The sequence below is a fragment of the Larus michahellis genome, chromosome 1, assembly GCF_964199755.1.
Source record: "Larus michahellis chromosome 1, bLarMic1.1, whole genome shotgun sequence".
NCBI classification, from domain to species: Eukaryota; Metazoa; Chordata; class Aves; order Charadriiformes; family Laridae; genus Larus; species Larus michahellis.
In genome coordinates, this window is record NC_133896.1 from 142,208,979 (window position 1) to 142,230,837 (window position 21,859).

At 41.0% G+C, this 21,859-nt stretch overlaps 1 protein-coding gene across 7 annotated transcripts in view; it reads left to right on the top strand.

Moving 5' to 3' along the window:
- The window catches only part of MID1 (midline 1), a 252,247-nt gene that overhangs the window by 133,769 nt on the left and 96,619 nt on the right, over positions 1-21,859 (top strand). For 5 of the 7 annotated variants that reach the window (XM_074606681.1, XM_074606652.1, XM_074606671.1 and 2 more), the window contains exon 2: positions 14,853-15,568. In XM_074606681.1, coding sequence (XP_074462782.1) covers positions 14,909-15,568 — 660 coding nt within the window. In that variant the 5' untranslated portion in view covers positions 14,853-14,908. Of the gene's footprint in view, positions 1-2,749; positions 2,936-14,852; positions 15,569-21,859 lie in introns of those variants that run through there. The other 2 variants (XM_074606631.1, XM_074606691.1) reach the window with 2 other exon arrangements.

Sequence of the window (21,859 nt, forward strand, 5' to 3'; positions counted from 1 at the left end):
TTCTGTGAAGACAGAAGGCTGCGCAGCAAATAGGTGCATTCTGGAGATTCTGTCATCAGAAATACACAATTTAGAACTCACACGTGATGAAATAATTCTACAGTGGTTTTTATAGATGGGTATTTGTTACGTATCTGAGCCTTAAGCTATCTTAAATTTAGATACGGTAACTCACCTCTCTAGTAGTATATTAGTTCAGAGTCTTAGAGTGAATTTCTTCACAACCCAATTGAGCTAGGGACCTTGCCAGTTCAAATCTAGTGAATCTTTTGGGCATAGCTTAACAAATTACTGTCACCAGCTATCTCCCTCTTTCCCCTGCTGTAACTTACTGCAACCATATACACCTTGAGCAATCATTTTTTAGTTTGTACCTTGCAAAGAAACTCATGAGCTGTGGTTCAGCACGTAACCTGCTGATTCTGTGGTGAAGGTGGTAACCTTCAGCAGAAAGGGGCCATTGGTGGCAGACACATCTTGTGTTTTCTGAGGAAGATTCACCAAAGCTCTTAGTGGCTACCATAAGTATGCAAATGCACAGCTGTGCTGGCTCTGAGCTTTGACGATGGTATCTTGTTAAACTGTGATAATTTGATCATATTCAGCTGGATATCTCAGTCCTTCTGCTACATGAGAATATAACTCCATATCCAAAGACTTGTCTAGTGAGGCTTTTATGAATTTCAATAGATATTGCAGAGGATGGCTAGAAGTCATCTATTTTATACTTGAGATGTGACTTCAGAAGGTGGATGAAGAGAGATTAGTATGGTAGAGGAAGGGGATATTTGTCAGATGCATTCTTTATTTTAAGCTAAGATTGTTGAATGATAACTGGAACAAGCTAGCATAGCCGGTGGCACAAGCAGAAGTTTTTGAGGCTATGGGTTTGAACCCATAATTATTTACTTGCACACATGTGCCTGTGCATGCTGGTGTATGTGCAATGAAAAGTACACTGAAGCCTTCACAGACATATCATCGTATAGACACAATCAGATAAGTTTTGAAAGCTTCTTCCAGTGTTGGCTATTAAAACATATGCAATGTTACCTTCAACCTGAAGAAGCACACATGCAGAAATCAAGGCAGATGTCTCAGTAGAATTAAGATTATTGGAATTGTTTTGCATCACTTTTAAATATAAAATTTTAAAATATAAAATATAAAATTTTAAGATAATATAAAATTACAAGATTTAAAGATAAAAAAATTATTTATTTACTGAAACTCTGTTTCAGACTGTGGCTAGTTGTCTGCAAGCAAAGGGCGTGAAAAACTCAGGCTAACTATAATATGGACAAACAGAGCAGCAAGGCAACACCTGCTGATAATACTGGTCTTCAGACTGGTTGATCCCATCTGGGATGATTGGGATGATCTGGGATGACTGGTTGATCATCATCTGGTTGAGCGTGAGCCCGCGTGGCTGGAGGGACAGTCCAAAGAAGCTGCGTGATGCTGTTCAGTGAAAGATCAAGGACAGGATATGAGCTGAGGAATCTAAAATCTTTCCGACAAGGGCTTGTGCTGTGGCCCCTGCTGGGCTTATAAATTGGCTTGACTATAGATTATCCATGGGCATTTAATATCACGGAAAAGAGTTCCAGTAATCATAATCCTTCCGCACATCTGTCTTGCTTTCTGCGTTCTCATTTCGCCAGTTACAACGTGTCATTCCACACACATGCTAACAGACATTGCCAGCAGAAACCTTTAAAAACCTTATGAAGAGTGTGCATTTGTTGAGGGCTTTGGTCTATTGTTTCAAAGAAATGAAACGAATAGGAAATTAAATAATCACAACAGTTGTTTATTGTTTCAATGAGATCAAAGTGCAGGCTGGTCCATGGAAGAAAGACCAAAGACAGTATGGATTTGCAACCTTATGTTCAAATGTCTGAGGTATGTTTTGTTTCACTTTGCTGTGTTACCACTGTATGAAAGAGGGCATTGCAACATGAAAAAGGGAGAACACAAGGAAGCAATTCTTTCCTGCTGTTTTGACTTTGCATGAATTTTTAACACCTTTGTTGGAGACCAAATGTCTGGTGTGACTTCAGTCAGGATTCCTCCTGGGCACTTTGCTCAAGCATTTGTAGTTTTCTGTTGCGGTTTACTGCTTACACCCAAAATTAGCTTAAAAAAAAAAATGATAAAAAATAATTAAGGAACTGCTGTCATCTTGTGTTTCACCTGCTGAATTTCAGAAAGTGGGATTTCCATGGTGTTTATAGGAAGAAAAGTCTTTCCCTCAGGTACTGTGCTCTTTCAGGCGGTCCCCACTTTTGGCAAACTCTTGCTGGTCTTTGTGCTGTGAAGTTTTTGAGTAATATTTGGAGAAAACAGTAAAAACAAGTGAACTGCTTGTTTATCACCAGTCTGTTGTGCAGAGTTCTGCCTTTCCGGAGAACAGGAATTGCAATTTCTGAAAAGTTCATTTTGTGGCTGACAGGTTTGGTCAGTCCGGGTCAGCCTCCTGGTATGGGCCTGGGCGCTGCCGGCCGGTCATCACTCAGTGCTGGGTTAATTGCCCCCAGGGCCAAGCAGCACCGTCCCACTGCTGGGATGCTCCGCCAGAGGTTCCGTTTCTCCCTGCCTTCTCACCCCACCGGGGCTGGCCCTTGGGAGGGAGAGGAGGTATTTCGCTGTGGGCGCAGCACGAAGGGCTGGCTTTGGGAGCACGGGATCCTGGCGGAGGCAGTTAGGTGGAGCGGGTTTTTCCTGCAATTGTAGGGGAGATTTTCCTGTTGTGTTTCGGCCGTGACTTGTCTCGCGGTCGCAGACGCAGTCAGCGCTGCCACAGGATTACTTGGGACGGTGGTGGCTGCTACCGCCTGTCCCGGCTGGGCTGCCGGTGCTTTCCGAGAGGGTCAGCGCGATCCCTGTCTCCGCAGCAATGTTTCAGCCAGAAGATGTAGGGCGGGATCCAGCGGTGGGTATGCGGCCGGCTGACTTCTCGGGAGCTGGAGCCCACGCGTATGTGTAGGCTCGCCATTGGAAGTAGTTTAGGAAGTATTTTATAATGCGTTTAGCAGTCGTAAGGGAGGAGTCGAGGTTTGTTCTGTTGCTGTGATGAATTATCTTTTTGGTACTGAAAACTCAGGAAAAAAGGGAACTTTTTTAGCAAAGAGTATTTTTTGTCTTTTGTTTTCAAACAAGGGCTTATTGTTGTCTTGTTAATTGTCGTAAAGCTAGTAAGAGAGAGAAAGGGAGCATTAGCATCTTCATGCTGTTAACGACATCTGGAACGTTATAATTCTGTTTTAAAAATAACAGATGAAGGCTAAGAAATATGTTTATATGAGAAAAATGAAAAAAATATGGTCATTCCCTAAAGCCTGCTCCACTCCTTGTGCAAAGTCTTTCAAATCCTGTTTATTTATGGGTAACTGATGAAGTTACATAACCTAAAGTGAAAACGTGTTTAAGTATGATGGCCGAGAGACGATGTTTTTTCAAAGGATATACTTTTTGTCACCAGTATGCTCAGAGTGATGGTCTGGTCACTACAGTTATTTTATATGCAAGTTCTTATGCACAAAAGCCCACAAAACGCGCCATACATTTAGGAGGATGAAAAGCGCGTATAGTCCACAGGTACAGAATTTCTAATGTGATTCTCCCAGTACAATATTTCAAGCCAAGCAATTGTCTGAGAAGAAGATAAACTGACATTTAGTCAAGTTTTAAAGTAGATAGCTAAGAAGTTCCTGGAAAAAAAACAACCTGGAGGCTGGAGATTGTGCAGATGCATGCCAGTAATTCTTTCACGGGTGCTACTCTCTTTATTACAGTAATGGTGACCTGCTTGCTAGCTGACAGGAAATGTACAATTTATTCTAGTTTTTTGAGATAAACTGTAAGACTTTATATGTTGTTGATGAGAAACATCTCACAGGGATGTAATTAAGCTATTGTTTTCTCTTTCCATGCTATCTTAAAAGCTACTAAGCTATTTTGTGAGTGACATTGAGAACCTTTTACTTGAGAGGCCTATCTGGGGTATTGATACAGAAGAGTATCAGAAGCGATTGCTCATTTTAGTTGTTTTTTCCTACTCCCTTTTGGCATGTTCTGAAGGCTATCTGCAGGACAATTAATTTGAGGATGTCAAGTAATCCAGTAAGTAGTCCAACCAAGATAGTAAGTAGTCCAACCACCTATAGCTGATGGATCCTTTTCATGCGTGGCTGTGTGTGTGCATACGTGTGCGTGTGTTTGGCACAACACTTAGCCATAGCTGGGTAGTCAAAAAGCATTTTCCATTTGTTTCATGCGGCTATTCAGCAAGGCCTTTCTCAAGATCAGGATCTACTCGAGCACAGGAGCAGAGCTGTACAAACAAACCACCACCCACATCTCGGGGCTGGAGGGAACTGGGACTCTAAGCAACGAAAACACTGTATAGTGACAGCTCAAAAAGACCATGCTTTCGTTTGACAGAGTGAGCTTAAATTTAATGCTGGAGCTTCTGGCTGGTGTACAGTTTTCTGGCTGATGTCAAGTGAAGCACAGGTAAACTGGATAAATTTTTCTTATCACTTCAGTAGCTGAATTAGAAATGGGTGTTACCTGGTTTCCTAACTTACTTCAGCTCCCAGAGCATCTCTCTGGTCATCAGTAGGGTTTAAAAAGACTAGTACTATTTACCACTTCAGTTTCTAAGCTGCAAATTACATTGCTGATACAATGCAGCCTTTTGCAGTTCTTCATTTCTTAGCTTGGAGCAATGAAGTTTTGCCACAGCGTGGTTACGGAAACCTGTGAGGCAAGATTATGTGGCTGTGGTTAATGACTGGTTTGTCTCAGGTCTTTAAAAGTCTTTAAAGACTAACATTCTTTAAGGATGTAAATGCATAAAAGAAAATATTTGAGATCACCAGGGTTTATTGTGGTATGTTTCTGTTAAGTAACACTTTCTCCAGAAATAAAATACATGTGGGTGTGCCTCTGGCAAGCACTAAAGCATTACTGGTTCTTTGCAACAAACACTAGCTGACATGACTTAGAAAGTCCTCAAGAGAGGTTAAGTGGAAACGTGCCACCTTCTTAGGATTTAGCTTTATTAGCAAGGAATAAGGACGAAGGCTTTGCATCTCATTGTGAATGCGGGGTGGTGCCTCACTGAACAGGCTGGGTTGCGATGCCAAAACTTGAGTGTCTTAGGGGCAGAACAGCCGGCTCTTGTTAACTACATCCCACTCTGTTCTTCTTTCTCTTCTCAGTTGATTTTGCTGTTTTCATTTTGCATCCTCTTGGGTCGGGGTCAGAATTTTTACTTGTGCACTGTTTTACTCATGCACTAACCACTTTGGGTTATTCAGGTTAATATTGCCATTTGCCTAATGCTAAGCAACCTGAGGAGAGGACTAGTAAAGTAGTAACTACACTCCTTGGTAGTGCGAGTGGGAGAAACTTAACCCTTTGAAGCCTGTTAGAGAGCTGCAGTGGGACGGCAGGAAGGACAAGGGTCTTGCAACTGCTTCATGATCTGCACTATAGAAAGGCAAGCTACTATTTTGTCAAAAAACCATGAATAAAATACAGAAGTTGATTTTAGGTTTGTCATGTCAAGCAGGCCAGTCTTATGATTTAGTGCAGACCCCATTGCGTTTGGTTCTTGGGAACTATCCGCGCGCCCTTCACGTGCAGCAGGGACCAGAACCATCCGAATCCAGAAAAAGTCCTGCTCAGTAGTGTCAGCTGGGAACAGGTCGCTTGGGGATCATTCTCCTGCAACTCAATTCAGTTTTCTGTGTATCCTCTTGGATCTTTAAGTACAGAGAATGATAGAAATGAGGCACATTGGAAGAGAATTATTGGAAGCAAATTTGGCTGAACAAGTGGTTGTTGAGCTCATAGAAATAACAAAGAATACATGTAGATTCTCTATTTTCTTTTTTTAAAGCTCAAGAACACTGGGAATAGTTACTTCTTAGTTGATGTAGTCTTAATTTCTTACATTCTGAAGTTACATTTATACCTGGAATGAAATAAGCACATCTAGAAAGTGTAAGCACTTAATCCTAAAGCTAATCCAGAATAGTTTATGAGATGCCTTTAGAGATGCCTGTTTCTTTCTATTGACTACCAAGGGACCCTACAGAGACCAGTTTAGATGAATGCCACCCTCTGTGCAGCAAGAGAGAGGAACTGCTAGTTCTGCCAGTGATTTGCTGCAAGATGTTTGCAGATTCCTGTTATGGTCTAGAGGGCCAAAGAATGATCCTAAAATCATTCTGCTAATGGAGAACAGGAACCTAGTACCCCAAGGTGGGGTGGCAGAAGCATGCTCGTGAGGGCCACCAGTAGGGCAACCAGTAGGATGGGAGACGTCTTGGAGCAGGCCTTGGGGTCTGGTGAGGGCCCACGTGAGGGTTCTGCTCCCCAAATGGAGGAGCAGCCCTGCTGGTTCCCGTTTTGTCATTCCCGGGGCCAGGAAGCCTGAGCTGGGTGCTTCCTGCACCAGTGACAGAGGTTTGTGTCAGAGATCTAAAACAGATTACCTTCAGAGCACAGATAGAATTCGTTCCTTATCCTCCACCCTGCCATGGTTCACAGCTAATTTCCCCTTCTAATTACCTGATTACGATCTTGATTTTTAAATACGACGTTGATCTTACAGAGTTCAGTGTACTGAGAGTACAGCAGCCATAAATTAGAAGGAGCTCCTCAATGTCGGACAGTGGGGTTTTTTGCCATCACCTGAATTTCTTTGTAGTCTTTGAAAATGTGCAGAATATAACTGAGAATGTGTGTTTGTTCTTTTAAAAAAAATCAAAACCCCTTTATAAGCTTTTTTAACAATCACATAGAGAGCAGGACAGTGAGAGGCTAGCATTGTGTGCCTTGTAATGCAATAGGTATAGCTTTATAAACACAAGGAGCTTTAGTTTGTCAAAAGTGCATCTTGTAGGTAGTTTAAATTCAGAGTCCTGTATGGCGTGTGAGGTCACACCTTCATACCTGCTGTAGTTCGTGGGACATTTCTTGCTGCTATTTTAAAGTCTCTTTGATATGAAAGCAGACCTTGGGGTTCTTCCTTGAGAACATACAATGCCATTATCTAGGTGGAAGCAATGACTATGAATTTACATAGTATTTAAGACGCCCTTTACTTAGCTGCAGGGAAAGAATTCATGGCACAACTTTCTGGAAAGAGAATGCACCCTAAGATCTCCCATGAAAACTTGCAGTAGCTTAAGGGCCCGGTGTTTCCAAGCTGCACTAAATTACGTATCAGTGTGTGTGAACACATATGACCAGAAGGAATGTGCTGAACTATTTCTGGCTATTTCTGGCGCTATATCATCTACGCTAAAGGTCAGGGAGTACCATGTCACCAAAGGCATTACACAAGTGAAATTCCCAGCTGGGGAGAGGTGAGAGATTTCTAGCTCTGCTATGCAACCAAACCCCTATGAAAACTGATGGTATTTAGTATTTACTGTTTGGGTAAAATTATTTTACCTTCTTTTTTTTTTTTTTAGAGTAGCATCTGTCGTCTATGAAGCTCTTAGCTTGAAAGGAGAGAGAAAAAATTGGGGGGTGAGGGGTGGTAATATAGCAATATGTCCCCTTTGGCAAGCTTTCACAGATATTTGGGGCTGCTCTAGTCGTAATTTCCCATGCTGCTGGTATCCAGGCCGAGATGTGAACCCGCTTCCTCAATATTTGTTGTTGTGTAGCCGTGATATACTCCTAAATAAATTTCTCAAATGAAGAGTGTGAATTTAATTGGAGAAGAGGTTTTTGGAACAGACATTCAGCCATAAATTTGTTAGGAGGTCGCTGCTGATGTCAGTAGACCTGTGCTGATTCACATGTGCTAAAGATTAAACAATCCTTTCCTTTCATTCCCCTGAAGCATTTAGGGGAAATATTAAATCTTGTATCTAAAGAATGTAAAGCTATGAGAGTTGCAAGAATATAGAAAATAAAGGTCAAAAAGCATTCCAAATGTGTACTAGTATATGTTTATGCACATGTGTAATACTGTATCTAATACTATAGATAGTATTAAAGCAACCATTTATTGATTGCTTTGGGATTTACAGGACATGATTTTTTTTCCTTGACTGTTAGCTTTTTAGGGTCAGTTATTGTTTTAGCTCCCATGAGAACGAGTATGTGATGTTGTGTCAAAGACCTTAATTCTATGAGATGTTCTAGTCTCACTGAATAACATACAGGATTTGGCTTTTTGAAAATAAATTCTCCTACTAGTATACCTTTCAACCAGAGAGTGATGCTGTCTAGGATTTATATCACTACAAACAGCATAGCAGATGTGCTGTTGCTGTATTAATATCCTCTAAATGTTGCAAACAACTATTTCAACATCATGGAAACACTGCATGTAACTTCTAGACAAGGCAGATAATCATTCTTGTGTCGGTGGAAATGTCTGAATAGGATGAACTAGTCATTTTATTTTATGCTGAGTATTTGTTTTTGCATATCAGGAGCTGTTGAACAGCACTGTCCTTTGAATATTTATTAATTTGCACTGCTTGGATAAAAAACAGTGGAAAAACAAGAATTTACTTGCTTCAGGGTGTGTGCATGTTGCTTTCTTTAGCATTGTAGAAGTTTTCATTAAATATTTCTAAAGAAAAAAATTTGAGTTTTGATTATTAGTTCCTTTTATGCTACACAAATTACAATACTTAAACGAATATAGACTCATAGAATCATAGAATGGTTCGGGTTAGAAGGGAACTTGCTAGCATCATGAGTACTCATAGACTTCAGTGTTTGTGCTGCAGAAGGTAAAAGCTGTAATGGACGTGGGACAAACTGGGCTATGAAACAGTCCATTGGTTTAATCACATTTGAAATGCTTATTGAATGTGATGTGAAACAATCCCATTCACTTGTTGTAAGGAAAAGTTGTTCCCAAGACAATTTTGTGTACATCCTAGAACAGAATAGGAAAAAGCAAAAAGAATATGATTTTCTTCTTCTTTTTTTTTTTTTCCAAAGCTAACAGAAGAAATGACAAGTGTTTTTTTTATGACTTATAGCAGGTTTTATGACAAGAAAGTAAATTTAAAATTTTCCTTTTATAATGCATTTAACAGAAAAATACTGCTACTTTGAAAACCACAGCTGTGTATTATGATAGTAGGTTGCTTAAGTACTTGCTATAGTTTATTATACTGGAATTTTTGATACATTCATTTTTAAGTGTAGTTTTGTATTTCAGGCATTTTACTTCAGACATTATGTTAACATAATTATCGATACTATTGATCATCTAGTTAGCACCAATGGAAAACAGATAAATGTGAAGACCATGTCAGGTCACCAGTCACCTCTCTGTTGGGTATTACTAGTTAGACTGAAATGTCCTATCCAGATCCAACTTTAAAGAATGCTGTTAACCTTATTGAAGTATTTTATTACTGTAGTATCGCCCAGTTCTATGGTATTACTGCTGGATGTTTGTCTTTTTCCCAAGGAGGTTAGCAGGTTAATTGTTTTGGATATTAATTGCAATTTTCTGATTGTTGTTTGGGTACAGAAAGAGTGCTAGCCTGTGTACAGGAGCCATACAGGGCCATTTGCCATGAGAACAGAGCCACGTAGCAATGTGGGGTTTGCAATACCTTTCATAGAATCATAGCATGATTTAAGTTGTAAGCGACCTTAAAGATCACCTAGTTCCAACCCCCCTGCCATGGGCAGGGACACCTCCCACTACGACAGGTTGCTCAAAGCCCCATCCAGCCTGGCCTTGAACACTTCCAGGGATGGGGCATCCACAACTCCTCTGGGCAACCTGTTCCAGTGCCTCACCACCCTCACAGTAAAGAATTTCTTCCTAATATCTAAACTAAATCTACCCTCTCTGATTTTAAAACTGTTACCCCTCATACAATTGCTACACTTCCTGATAAAGAGTCCCTCCCCATCTTTCCTTTAGGTACTGGAAGGCTGCCATAAGGTCTCCCTGGAGCCCTCTCTTCTCCAGGCTGAACAGCCCCAACTCTCTCAGCCTGTCCTCATACCACAGGTGCTCCAGCCCTCTGATTACCTTCATGGCCTCCTCTGGACCTGTTCAAGCAGGTCCATGTTCTTCTTGTGCTGAGGACTCCAGAGCTGGACACAGTACTCCAGGTGGGGTCTCAGAGCAGAGTAGAGGGGCAGAATCATCTCCCTCGACCTGCTGGCCACGCTTCTTTTGATGCAGCCCGGGATACGGCTGGCTTTCTGGGCTGCAGGCATACTTCGCTGGCTTATGTTGAGCTTCTCATCAACCAGCACCCCCAAGTCCCTCTCCTCAGGTCTGCTCTCAAGCCATTCTCTGCCCAACCTGTATTTCTGCCTGGGATTGCCCTGACCCACATGCAGGACCTTGCGCTTGGCTTTGCTGAACTTCATGAGGTTTGCACAGGCCCACCTCTCAAGCCTGTCCAGGTTCCTCTGGATGGCATCCCTTCCCTCCAGCATGTTGACCGCGCCACACAGCTTTGTGTCGTCGGCAAACTTGCTGACGGTGCACTCAATCCCACTGTCCATGTGGTCAACAAAGATGTTAAACGGCACCGGTCCCAGTACTGATGCCTGAGGAACACCACTCATCACTGATCTCCATTTGAACATCGAGCCGTTGACTGCAACTATTTGTGTCCATCCAGCCAATTCCTTATCCACCGAGTGGTGAGAATAAGATCCAGCATGGCACTTCTCCCATTGGCTCCTCTATTACTTTCTAATCTCATGTGATTTCTTCAGAATATAGAAGTGCATTGCTTCCTGTGAGAAAGTGCTTACAGTTCTGGTTTGTGGAAGTCTCCCTTCAACAACGCTTTCTGTTATTTTTATCCTGCTGCTTCTATATACTGCTTTCTGTACTTAGAGCATAGGGATCATCCCTAACACTGTCATTCCCAGCAAAGAAAAAATCAAGAGTCAGCCTTCAGTCATCCCTGGGCTGATTCCGGGGCCACCAAATCACCAGATAGTAATGTTTCAGAGAGTGATGAACTGCATATTTTATGTCCTCCTCAGGAAATGTATTTTTGGGCTCTGATTACTAGGGTCTCATTGAAATCAGTGGTAACAGTCTTCTCGACTTTGGTAATATCTCTGATCTGTAATTTTTCAAGTATAAAACAAACGGGAGGTATAATACAGCATTTTTGCAGCATATAGCATTCATCAATAATGAAACAGCTTGACAGATTTTTTTTACCTATTCAGCTCTACTGGTACTTAACATACTGAAATTTATCTAGTTCAGTTTTAGTTTTAATTTCTCTCATGTCTCTCTACATCTGTGCAACTGAAGGCAGTAATACTACCTGCAAAATATGTCATGCTTAAAACAAGAGGTACAAAGATGCTAATTCCACTAGGGTTAGTAGAAGTCTTGCCATGAACAGCATTGAGATCAGGATTTCATTTACTGCATTGCTTACCACATATTGCATAACTAATCGTTAAGTGCTGGGGAGATGCCAGTTCCAAAGTTCTTTGAGTATATTTTTGATTTTTAAATAACACTTGCCTTTTGACAATCACTTTTACTTTGATATCTGTTCTTAAAACTACCTCTTGTGGGTAGAAAAATAATGCTTCTCATTTCAATGACATTTTGGTAATAGTATAATTTTCTGCCAGTAATTCCATATTTTTGCAAATATGAAATTAGGTACTTGAAATTCCTTCTTTCCTTCCTGTGTCTGGAGGCTGTCTATGTGGCTTTCCCTTTATGGGCCATGTTGAATATGGAATACAACCGTGTGCGCATATAAACCATGCGTATTGACTTTCTGCCTAATCTTCCAGTTTACTGTAGCTATGGACTCTCTACCACTCTCAAAAAAAAAAAAATAAAATTACTGAATTTGAAACCTTAAGTTAAGGGCCAGCGACTTTGAAAGATTTTGTAGCTGGATCAGCAGCACACTCTGTATTCAGGCACCAACCTAAAAGTAGAAGCAGAATTGCAGTTGATTAAAGACTAATCACTGGATTGCCCAGAAAATGCAGCCCCTCTTCAGTGCCTCTTAAAGGATTTATTATTCAGTTCCAGATGCAGTATGTTTTGACTTATTTAGCAACTGCAAAAGGAAACAGGGAAATGTCATTTTTTGGTTTCTATCAGTGTGCTCAACTTTGATTACCTTGGAAGATAGGCTCTTATTCCAAGATGTTTACAATCTAAGATCAGATTTTGGCACCCTTGCTCATACTGAATAGCATTAGTCAGGGCTGAGCTGCTGCTCATTCAGGTCAGATAGATCAGAATTAGTCATCAGTTGAGATGGTGCTATTCAAACATCTTTCCATGAGGCAGCAATGCCAATGTTTTTCTGCTGCTTTTATCTGTTTATCTGTACCTCTCTTTTATACAAGCACCATAAAAAAGCCTTTGGTTAAAAAAAGCGCTTTAAGCAGGAAAGTGAATGAATGAATGAATGAATGAAACTGTTTGGCATGCAAAGGAGCAGGAGGGATTTTGTGCAGAAAGGATAGCATGGAAGAAAGTCCCACATTCCAAACACGGTCCGAAGAAACAAACACTAAAGGTTGGCAGGTTTTCACTGGACTGCCAGTAGATGAGCAATGATTACTTTGCCTTTTAAAAACGTTGTCTCCTGCCAAAGCCAAATCCCCGTGTCCCATTTCCAGTGCAGCATTCAGCCTGCAGGATAAGTGGATGATGAGGTACACACTTGCGGTGTGGAAGGGATTCAAACAATGTGAATGAGATTTTGATCTTCTGGGACTTCTGTGATACAAAGAGTGAAGAGGAGGAAAGACAAACTGGTCTCCGTTTGTAGAAGGGGCTTTCATCTTTTCTGTGCCGTGTGGCTACGGCTGAGGAGAGACGAGGGGAGTTGTCTTCCTGCTTATATCAAATTGCCAGGCCTTTAATTTTGACCAGATGCACCATGCAATTATGGCAGCTGATGGATAGTTATAAAAGAATTAGTCTCTGGCAAACTGAACTTTATTTCAAGTAAGATCAGCATCACAGAAGATACAAGAAAGCAAATTTTGTGATGGGATCGGTGCATTTTTTAAATGCTCGGATTTCTTGGCAGAATGAAAGGACGCATTAGTGCAAAGAGGCAAAGTATCCTAATTTCTAAGCATACCTCCAGAACAGACGCCTTGCTGCTCTTCCCACAGAGCAAGCAGGACTAAATACCGACGGGCAGTCTGAACCTTGCCTCTCTTTGCTGAACTTTCCTTTCTGCTGCGGTTCATATTGGGGTTATAGGTAGCATTCCTGTCACTGCCATTGCGCTCCCCGCGCTAATTGTCATGAAGTACAGAAGGTTCAAGCACGCTTGGTTCCCAAGGCTGCTAATGAGCCCTGAGCTCCCCTCACCCTTAATGAACTAAGGTTTGTTTGTGGGGGATTCTTGTCCGTCCCTCCTTTTCCCTGGTCAGGGGAGGAGGCGAGAGTTCACACAACCGAACAATGACTTTACAGTGTAAAGACGATGCAGCTGTGCCATCTGAAGCCGTCCTCAGTTATGAGCAACAAAGCTTAAATAGATTGTACTGTGAAGAGGTACAGCGCTGTGAGTGTGAAGCATAGCTTTTGCTTCTGCTTCACTGACCCGTCTGCTCGCGGCGGCGACGGGCCCTTGACGGGAGCTTAGGCAGGGAGAGCTGCGGAGGGCGACTCTTTCAAAACCGCTCTCTGCAACACCGAGCGCAGGAAAGGAAGCAAAATGAAGTTTCAGTTGATCTCTGACGGGGGGTGTACTGCTGCGTTCTCCAGAAAATCCCATGCCTTCCATTTAGAAGTCACTGGTTCCTAATCCACTTCAGGTGATTAATAAGGCCGCTAAAGCAAGCGGTAGTTCCTAAGATTTAGCAATAGAGAGTACTCACCAAAAGTGCAAGCACACACACAAACCCCTAAGCAAATCACACATTTCACTATCTCGCTCTCTAGAGGTGCTTCTTGGACTATAGGTTAGGATCATCAGAAATTTGGGCTAAACTACTATTTATCATGTACTTCATCCATCTTTCTTTAGGCATTTCAGTTATGACAGTGTGTGATCCTCCGGCTATATTAATCTTTCTGCAGATACGTATGCGATGTGTGTTTGTGCGTATGTGTAGAGGTACATAAGCACAAAAATACAGGTGCGGTGCATATAAATACAGCTACACATGTTCTTGAAATACATAGGAGGAGTATATTAGTATATGATATATTTATGATATGTATACATTATCTGTAAAAAAATCACATGCTTTCCTAGAAACATTATTCCCTGTATATATTCAGATATATATTTACACAGGTAAACGTGGATGTAGTCTAAATGCTGTACTATTGTTATAATAGGAAATGAAAATGTCAATCTGCAAAAATAACTGTTAATTGCAATAGCAGTGAGAGATTTAACATTATCACTCATAATACTCTGGACTAATCCTTACACAATGCTATACAAAGGTGAAGTGTTTTTTTTTAAAAAAAGTTTTACTAGTAGATTTGTGAAGCCAAAAGCAGCATCTGCAGAATAAATCTAATTTTGCTGTAATAGGCTGTTTGAAGGTCATCATTTTGGTTTTTAAATAATGCACAGAAACATCTGCTGTTTTCCTTGATCGCATGAGAGAAAAAAGGACAGAGAAAGAAATTAAGAAGGAGCTTTTGTTTTGCATTCTTAAGTGAACAGAGGCAAGAAAAAAAATAAAGCAGTCCAGGTTTAAATACCTTGATGTGTAGGCTCAAAACTTTAGATTGCTCTCCCTCCTGGCGTGGTGGGCTGATAGCCCTGGGAGCAGTGGCGAAAGTTGACAACCCCCCACGGCTGACCCCTCATGTTTTCTCTCGCCTAATCGAATTTTACGTGTGTTTCCAGATAGCTGATCAGCTTCCCTGGATTTCGCTGACGCCACAGGAAAGCTTTGCCTGAAGATGGAAACACTGGAGTCGGAACTGACCTGCCCTATCTGTCTGGAGCTGTTTGAAGACCCGCTGCTGCTGCCTTGCGCTCACAGCCTCTGCTTCAACTGCGCGCACCGCATCCTGGTCTCCCACTGCGCCACCAACGAGCCGGTGGAGTCAATCACCGCCTTCCAGTGCCCGACCTGCCGCTATGTCATCACCCTCAGCCAGCGCGGTCTAGACGGGCTCAAGCGCAACGTCACCCTGCAGAACATCATCGACAGGTTTCAGAAAGCCTCGGTCAGCGGGCCCAATTCCCCCAGCGAGACCCGCCGGGAGCGGGCGTTTGATAGCAACAGCATGTCGTCCTGCGAGAAGGTCCTCTGCCAGTTCTGTGACCAGGACCCTGCCCAGGAGGCAGTGAAGACCTGCGTTACCTGCGAGGTGTCCTACTGCGAGGAGTGCCTGAAAGCCACTCACCCCAACAAGAAGCCGTTCACCGGCCACCGGCTCATCGAGCCCATCCCGGACTCTCACATCAGGGGATTAATGTGCTTGGAGCACGAGGACGAGAAAGTTAACATGTACTGCGTGACCGACGACCAGTTAATCTGTGCCTTGTGTAAGCTGGTCGGGCGGCACCGTGACCATCAGGTGGCAGCTTTAAGTGAGCGCTACGACAAGCTAAAGGTTAGTGCTACCTATTGGCCTTTCTAGTCAAGCAGCGTGTAGTTGGGAAGGAAAGTGTCCTTGGGTTGCATGCTAAATTCCTCATTTGGGCAGGGGTTGGGAAAGGTAGGTGCACGTTCTCTAATCGGATGAGATACACATACAGATCTATACGTGCATTTGCTCATCACCATTGCAAATGTCTTGGATTTCGCTTAAGGAAAGATTCTTCGGTTGTGCGTTGCTGTCTCTATAGCTATTATAAGGAATATGCAGCATATACTACTGTTTCTGTGAATTTTCTTATCTACCTACAGCTTTATTTGTGGCAGCTGGCAAGGTTTAGCGCTGACAGCACATACACGGGCGCCGACTGAAATGTCAGGCATTCTTTGCGTACGCTCTGCTGTTGATTATTTTTCATCTGGTTGCTTTCATTGTGAAAAGCCCTTTGCATCACCGCTAACAGGCGATGCATTTATCCCTGCTGGCTTCAGGGATGCCAGCTGCCCGCCCAGCCAGGGAAACCGAATGCCAGCTCTGCTCTTCCCGTGCCGCCTCCCACCCGGGCTTGCAGGCGGTGCAGTCCTGGAAACAAAACCGAAATTGTTTCTGAGCTTCTTGTGGCATTCCCACGGTTCAGCAAACTCCCGGTGCATCCCCTTGCCAGGTAGATGGTGGCTGCAGCAGCCCTCTGGCCCCACTCAGGACACCCTGGGTGGGGTGGCAGTGGGCAGCCAGGTCGCAGGACGCTCTGGTGGAGGCACAGCTCCCGCTGAACGGTGAGGCCACCACGAGTGGCCTCCCACCCACCTGGCTGTACGTTCCTCTCACGCCGATGTGGGTGCTGCTGCAGAGCAAAGGCAGGAGTTAAGCACCCCATGCTTTCCTCCACCCACCCCCTCCAGAGGGTCTGCCTGTGCCTGTGGCGTGGCTTTGGGGGGGATTATTTTGAAGGTGGACCGCAATCGAGAAATCGCAAGTGTGGAGGGCAAAGACGATCTGCCAGCCTTCCCACGTGGAATTTCAGAGGTGGAAAAAGAAACTGAATTAATAGGCTTAACTAACGGAGGTGGTTTTTTCTTAAATGCCTTCAGACAAAGATAAGTGGCTGCGCGTGTCTGGGATGACTTTATGTGAGCGCATGTAAAATCTGCACACACACGCTATGTGGATTTTGTGCCTCTGTGCACATGCAAACATGCAGATCATATTCTGTGATTGTATAAACATAACGAAACATGCTTCTTCCCCTGCACCTGACAGCTTCCTTTCATCTTTTGAAGACTTTTGTATTTACTAAGGAGGAGTTGTTATTTTTGCTTTCTGAACTGGTTTGTTATTTTAAAAGGTAGAAGTTTGGCCGTTGATAAAATGGGACATGGACTATAAATGTGAATAGAAGGTGCATGGACTTACAGTGCTTTTCAGTAATCCAGCAGGTTTATATCCTTAACAGGTGCTACTATTTAGTAAGCTAACAGTGTATTGTTTATCAACTTTATAAGAGTAGGAATGCAGTACTTAACATGAAATACCTTCAACATCAAATACTTGATCAGTATATTTTTGAGGATGTAAAAAAAATAGTAAACATTTCTTAGTGTTGATGTACACATATACGGCAGGTCTTGAAAGAAGACCTTACAGGGCACGTCTCTTCTCCTGACGTCTTTGATTTAAGATTGCAGATAGTTACGAATAAAAATATTTTTACACAATCTATGACTTTTCTATGCAAAGATGCCTAAGCAAACTCTGAATGGGTATCTCAGACAGACAAGTAACGTTCACTTTAGGTGTTAGCCAGTTTAGCTAACTTGGCAGAAGCTTAATAGAGTACTTTCCGCCAGCCTCCTTGAAGAGTAATTCAAGTACTAATTTAGTGGTTAGCATAGGCCTCGGTCAAATAACTTTCCTATCATTGTTTATAATATCTGTACAAATTTTTTTTTTGAGGTGTGGGTTTTCTTTGTATCTAAAGTATCTAAAAGTAGCTTATACCGACAATTATTAGTCTACGTGAAATCCAGTTACTATCTTCTTTGTCATGAGGCACGCTATTTCACTTTGCTAATGCAAATGGCATTAGCATGCCAATTATGCCAGCGTTTATGCCATGTTTATACTCTGAGCCCAGGAACAGTAGACTAGGTGGGTTCCATTCGGATCCAGCGTCCGCTCTCTGTTCTCAAGAAGGTAATCTGAAAACTGTGTTTTTCCTTTCCTCATTGCCTCTTCCATCTCAGAAATTTGTGCTGGTTTATGTATCAAATTCCAAGAATGAGATTTTCAGTTCAGTAGATTGGCACTTATCCCTCAGGAGTAAAGGAACAATACCTGTTCACACCACTGTTTGGTAGCTGACGGGCAAGAATTTTGGGTCCATTTTCACGTTCCGGCCTCCTCCTTGGTGTTACGACCTCTTGAGTCACTGGCTGTGCTGTTAACGTAAATGTTAGGTACGACCTTGGAGATGGTCTTCGTTAACTTACAGATAATGCGCACGCGCCATTGGCAAATTCAACATTCAAGTGGCTCAGAAAACCCCCACATAAAAAACAGGTTGTGGCTTGCTGTATTGCTGCTGTGAGTTTTTAAAATCTCTGGGGTTTGATAGATAGGCTACCCAAATCTTTGAAAAAAAAATCTGAAAGAATGAGCGCGCAGTAGCCAATAGTATAGTGGATTCATTCAAAAATGAGTGGTTAATTGTATCTTTAAAAAAGAAAAGCAAAACCGCTTCAAGTGACAACTTCTTTCTTGTGATTTTTCTTTTCAAATCCACACATTGTTGATGCTAACAACAGCAACTGGTGTTGCTCTGGGTGTCAAGCTATGCTAATTACTTGCATTCTCTTCCAGCGGTGTTACTAATTATTTAAACAATATCTCACCCTTCATTAAGCATAGGACAAAAGATGCCATTACAATCTAGCTCCTTTTGTGGCAAAAATGCAACCCCTTAATTAGGAGTTCGGTACTCTTGTCCAACAGAGGCGTCTATGCTGAAGTGTATTTAACAGTCAATGTAATAGCAATTGTGGACATCTGAAAATGAGAAAGTGTTTTCCTTTGGCAGCTATGGCTCCAGCCCTGAGAGGTGCTTTTCTTTCTCAACATGTACTGGGGTGGAGGGGGTTGAGGGCACTTTTCTTCTTCCAGGAGGGATCCTTTCTTGCTTAGTTACGTGACCGCGTGATGTACCTTCACGCTTAAATTTGTTTTAGTGTTCATGGATGTGGTGTTGAGTTTTTCTTTTTTTAAGTAGATCATAGACAGTTGCATATTAAAAATGGAAAAATCATAAACCACGACCGAAACAGAGACCAGGAAATATCCTGGTGATATGCTGAATTTATGAGGTGGTGGTTAAAACTGTAGATTAAATTAGAAATAATTTTTAGCTACATAAACAGCTATGTAAAAGCTTATGCTTAGCCCACCATCTTACCTCAAAGAAAATATTTATGGCTAATTACTTTTTATATTGATTCTTTGCTTTTTGTCTTGTTGCAATGGAAAGGAAAAGATGATTGAAAAGTACGTTCTTTTTTTTTAGAGAAAATTACCATTGTTCTATAGATGCATTTATACTCAAGAAAGTGGTAAGAAAAATGAAAAGAGAAGATTAATTTTGAATAAGAGAGAATATTTTCAGGAACAGTTACAAGGTGCGGATGGAGAGCTATAGGTCATTTAATATTGTCGAAGAGCCATGAAAAGGTGTAACAAAAGAGGAAGATAAATGGTAAACCATATTTTTTAATGGTGTAAAGCCAGCACAACTCCCCTGAAACCAATGTTTTTACTCACTTTCATACTTACTGACAATCTGGCCACTGATGCATATATTCTTGCCGAAAAATAATTTTGGCACAATTTTTGTACCACTTAGCTAAGGAAGATCTTTTGTTGAATCAAACTGCTGTAGGTTAGCTGTGGTTCTCCATGTTTTTGTTTGAATCTTATTAGTGCTGACGTGTATTGGGCATGTTCGCGAAGGCAGGGCAGCCCTCTGAATGGCACTCAGCAATTCCAGGAACAAAAGGGAGCTTCTTGTTTGTGTGGTTTTCACCTAGTTTTAGTGGCAGAATCCATACACGTCTGTCTTTCCTACACTGTTGATCCAGGATGCAAGGATTCAGTTTTCTATGGTATGTCAATTCCGTTACAATTATTTTTTTGGTGGGAAGCAACCATAAACTCTTTCCACATAGGGAGAATTGCTCTTAATTCTTATAAGCCTACTTTGACGTTCTAAAGGTAGGAGACTGTCAACTCCACAGCTTCTACAAATAGAGTGCAAAGATATGTCTGTTTCCCTGCTATGTATATTATGAATTAAAAAACTTTTCATATTTAAACGTCTTTGCAGAGATACTGGCAATATATGTGTTGAATCATTCCAACTCTGTTTATTTGGCATTATTTTGTAGTTGCAGCTTGATCATTAATTGGTATGTTGTGATACCATAAGAACCCAGCATTTACAAATCTTTACTCATACAAACAGTGGGGCTGACAATCTGGGAACATTGTGCTTTATATGTGCGTATATTATGCACATGTGTGTAAATATGTGTCTATATAGATTTTATTCATTTTATGCCTGTATTTATAGTACTTGTGTTAGTATATAAAGGCAATACTACCTATGTTTGTGTGTATGTTTGTGTAGACTTGTCTAGCAGAGAAATACATGTAATTGCTAGTAATGTCTAAGTTCATGAATATCTAGAATCTTGAATTTGAATAAATACACATATGACTATATTTTAAGTAAGTATATACAATATCATATATATGTTTAGGTCAACAAAAATATATTTGATCACACATATATATAGATAAACTACACGTTAATTGTTTTACTTGGTATCCATTTTTAATATTCCATGCATATATCTTCTTATAATAGCTGAATATTTTCACATCTGAATTTATACTTTCCCTGTGTACTCTTAACTTTGCTAACTTCCTATTTAATGGAAGCTATTTAACTAAAAAAAAATCCAACTGATATGTAAAGACATAGTATGTCAGTGTTATTAAACAGTTAGATAAGTGGCACTTTCCCTTACATTGTATCTAATAAATTCAGAGTGCAGAAAGTTACTTTCTCTAGTGCCATGTATGCAGGTTTAACATACAGTTAAAACACCATATCCCTAACAACATGTGGAACTTGTGGACTCTCATTATTATTAGATTATTATTAGATTAGATGTAGCTTGATATTATTATTAGATTAGATACTGCTGCACAGATATTTCAGTGTATTCATTTTTTACAAAATTAAAATGATGAATGGTCACATCTGTTAGTACGGATTATTATCTGATATTACTTAACCTGGAAATAGATGCAAAAAAAAACCCTGACTGTGCTTCCGTAGTTCTAAAGATCCAAAAATATTAAGTAGTTGCCTGGGAGAGGATCAATGTAGGAATGAACTATTTTACTACAAAGGTTTTCCAGCTACACTTATTTTATTACATTAATATATAAATATTAAGGTAGACTTTAGAACATTCTCTCTTTAGTCTAGTGTTATCTCACATGGCTCTGTTTCTTCCATCTGGTATTTATTTGGTGGAGTTTAGAAGGATAATAGAAAATGTCAATACAGTAATAACAACATTAGTTCTTTTTTGGGGAGGTTGTTTGGGGGGAATGTTGGTAAATTTTAGACTATGTTATCATAGTTTGGAATTCCCTGTGTTTATGACTGTAGGTAATGAGCTATGACTTTACAATAGTTACGAGTACTATGAGATTGTTTTTATTTTATCTACCTACGATCCTTTAAATAATATAAGCTCGAGTTTTTTAAAACGTACTTTCACAAATTTAACAGTCGGTGAATCTTTCAAAAATGTTCTCATACTAATTATTTCCTTCAATTTTCAGTGGAAATGATGGTGTTGAAGGCATAATCTATTCAGGAAGAACAAGAGAATTAAATAAAATTGTAAATACTACAGCATTATTATCTTTGTTCCCGTGACTCTGGTTTCCAGGGAAGCCAGACTAGGCATTAAGTTAAATGTATTTTCATACTTTTCCATGGATCTGGTCCAAACTGTTCAGATAACAGACTTTAAGTCCATGTTCTAGCTCTGAATTTGATTATTGTAATAACCTCCTGACTGACCCTTCGTTGCTTATGCTGTTTTAGACAGTATGATGCTTGAAAGTTGATGGTGGAATATAATGCACGACAGATACTTCCTCAGAATGAGAATTTGCATTTAAATAATAAATAATAGAGCAATAAAAAATAAAGTAATAAAAATGGAAATGAAGCAA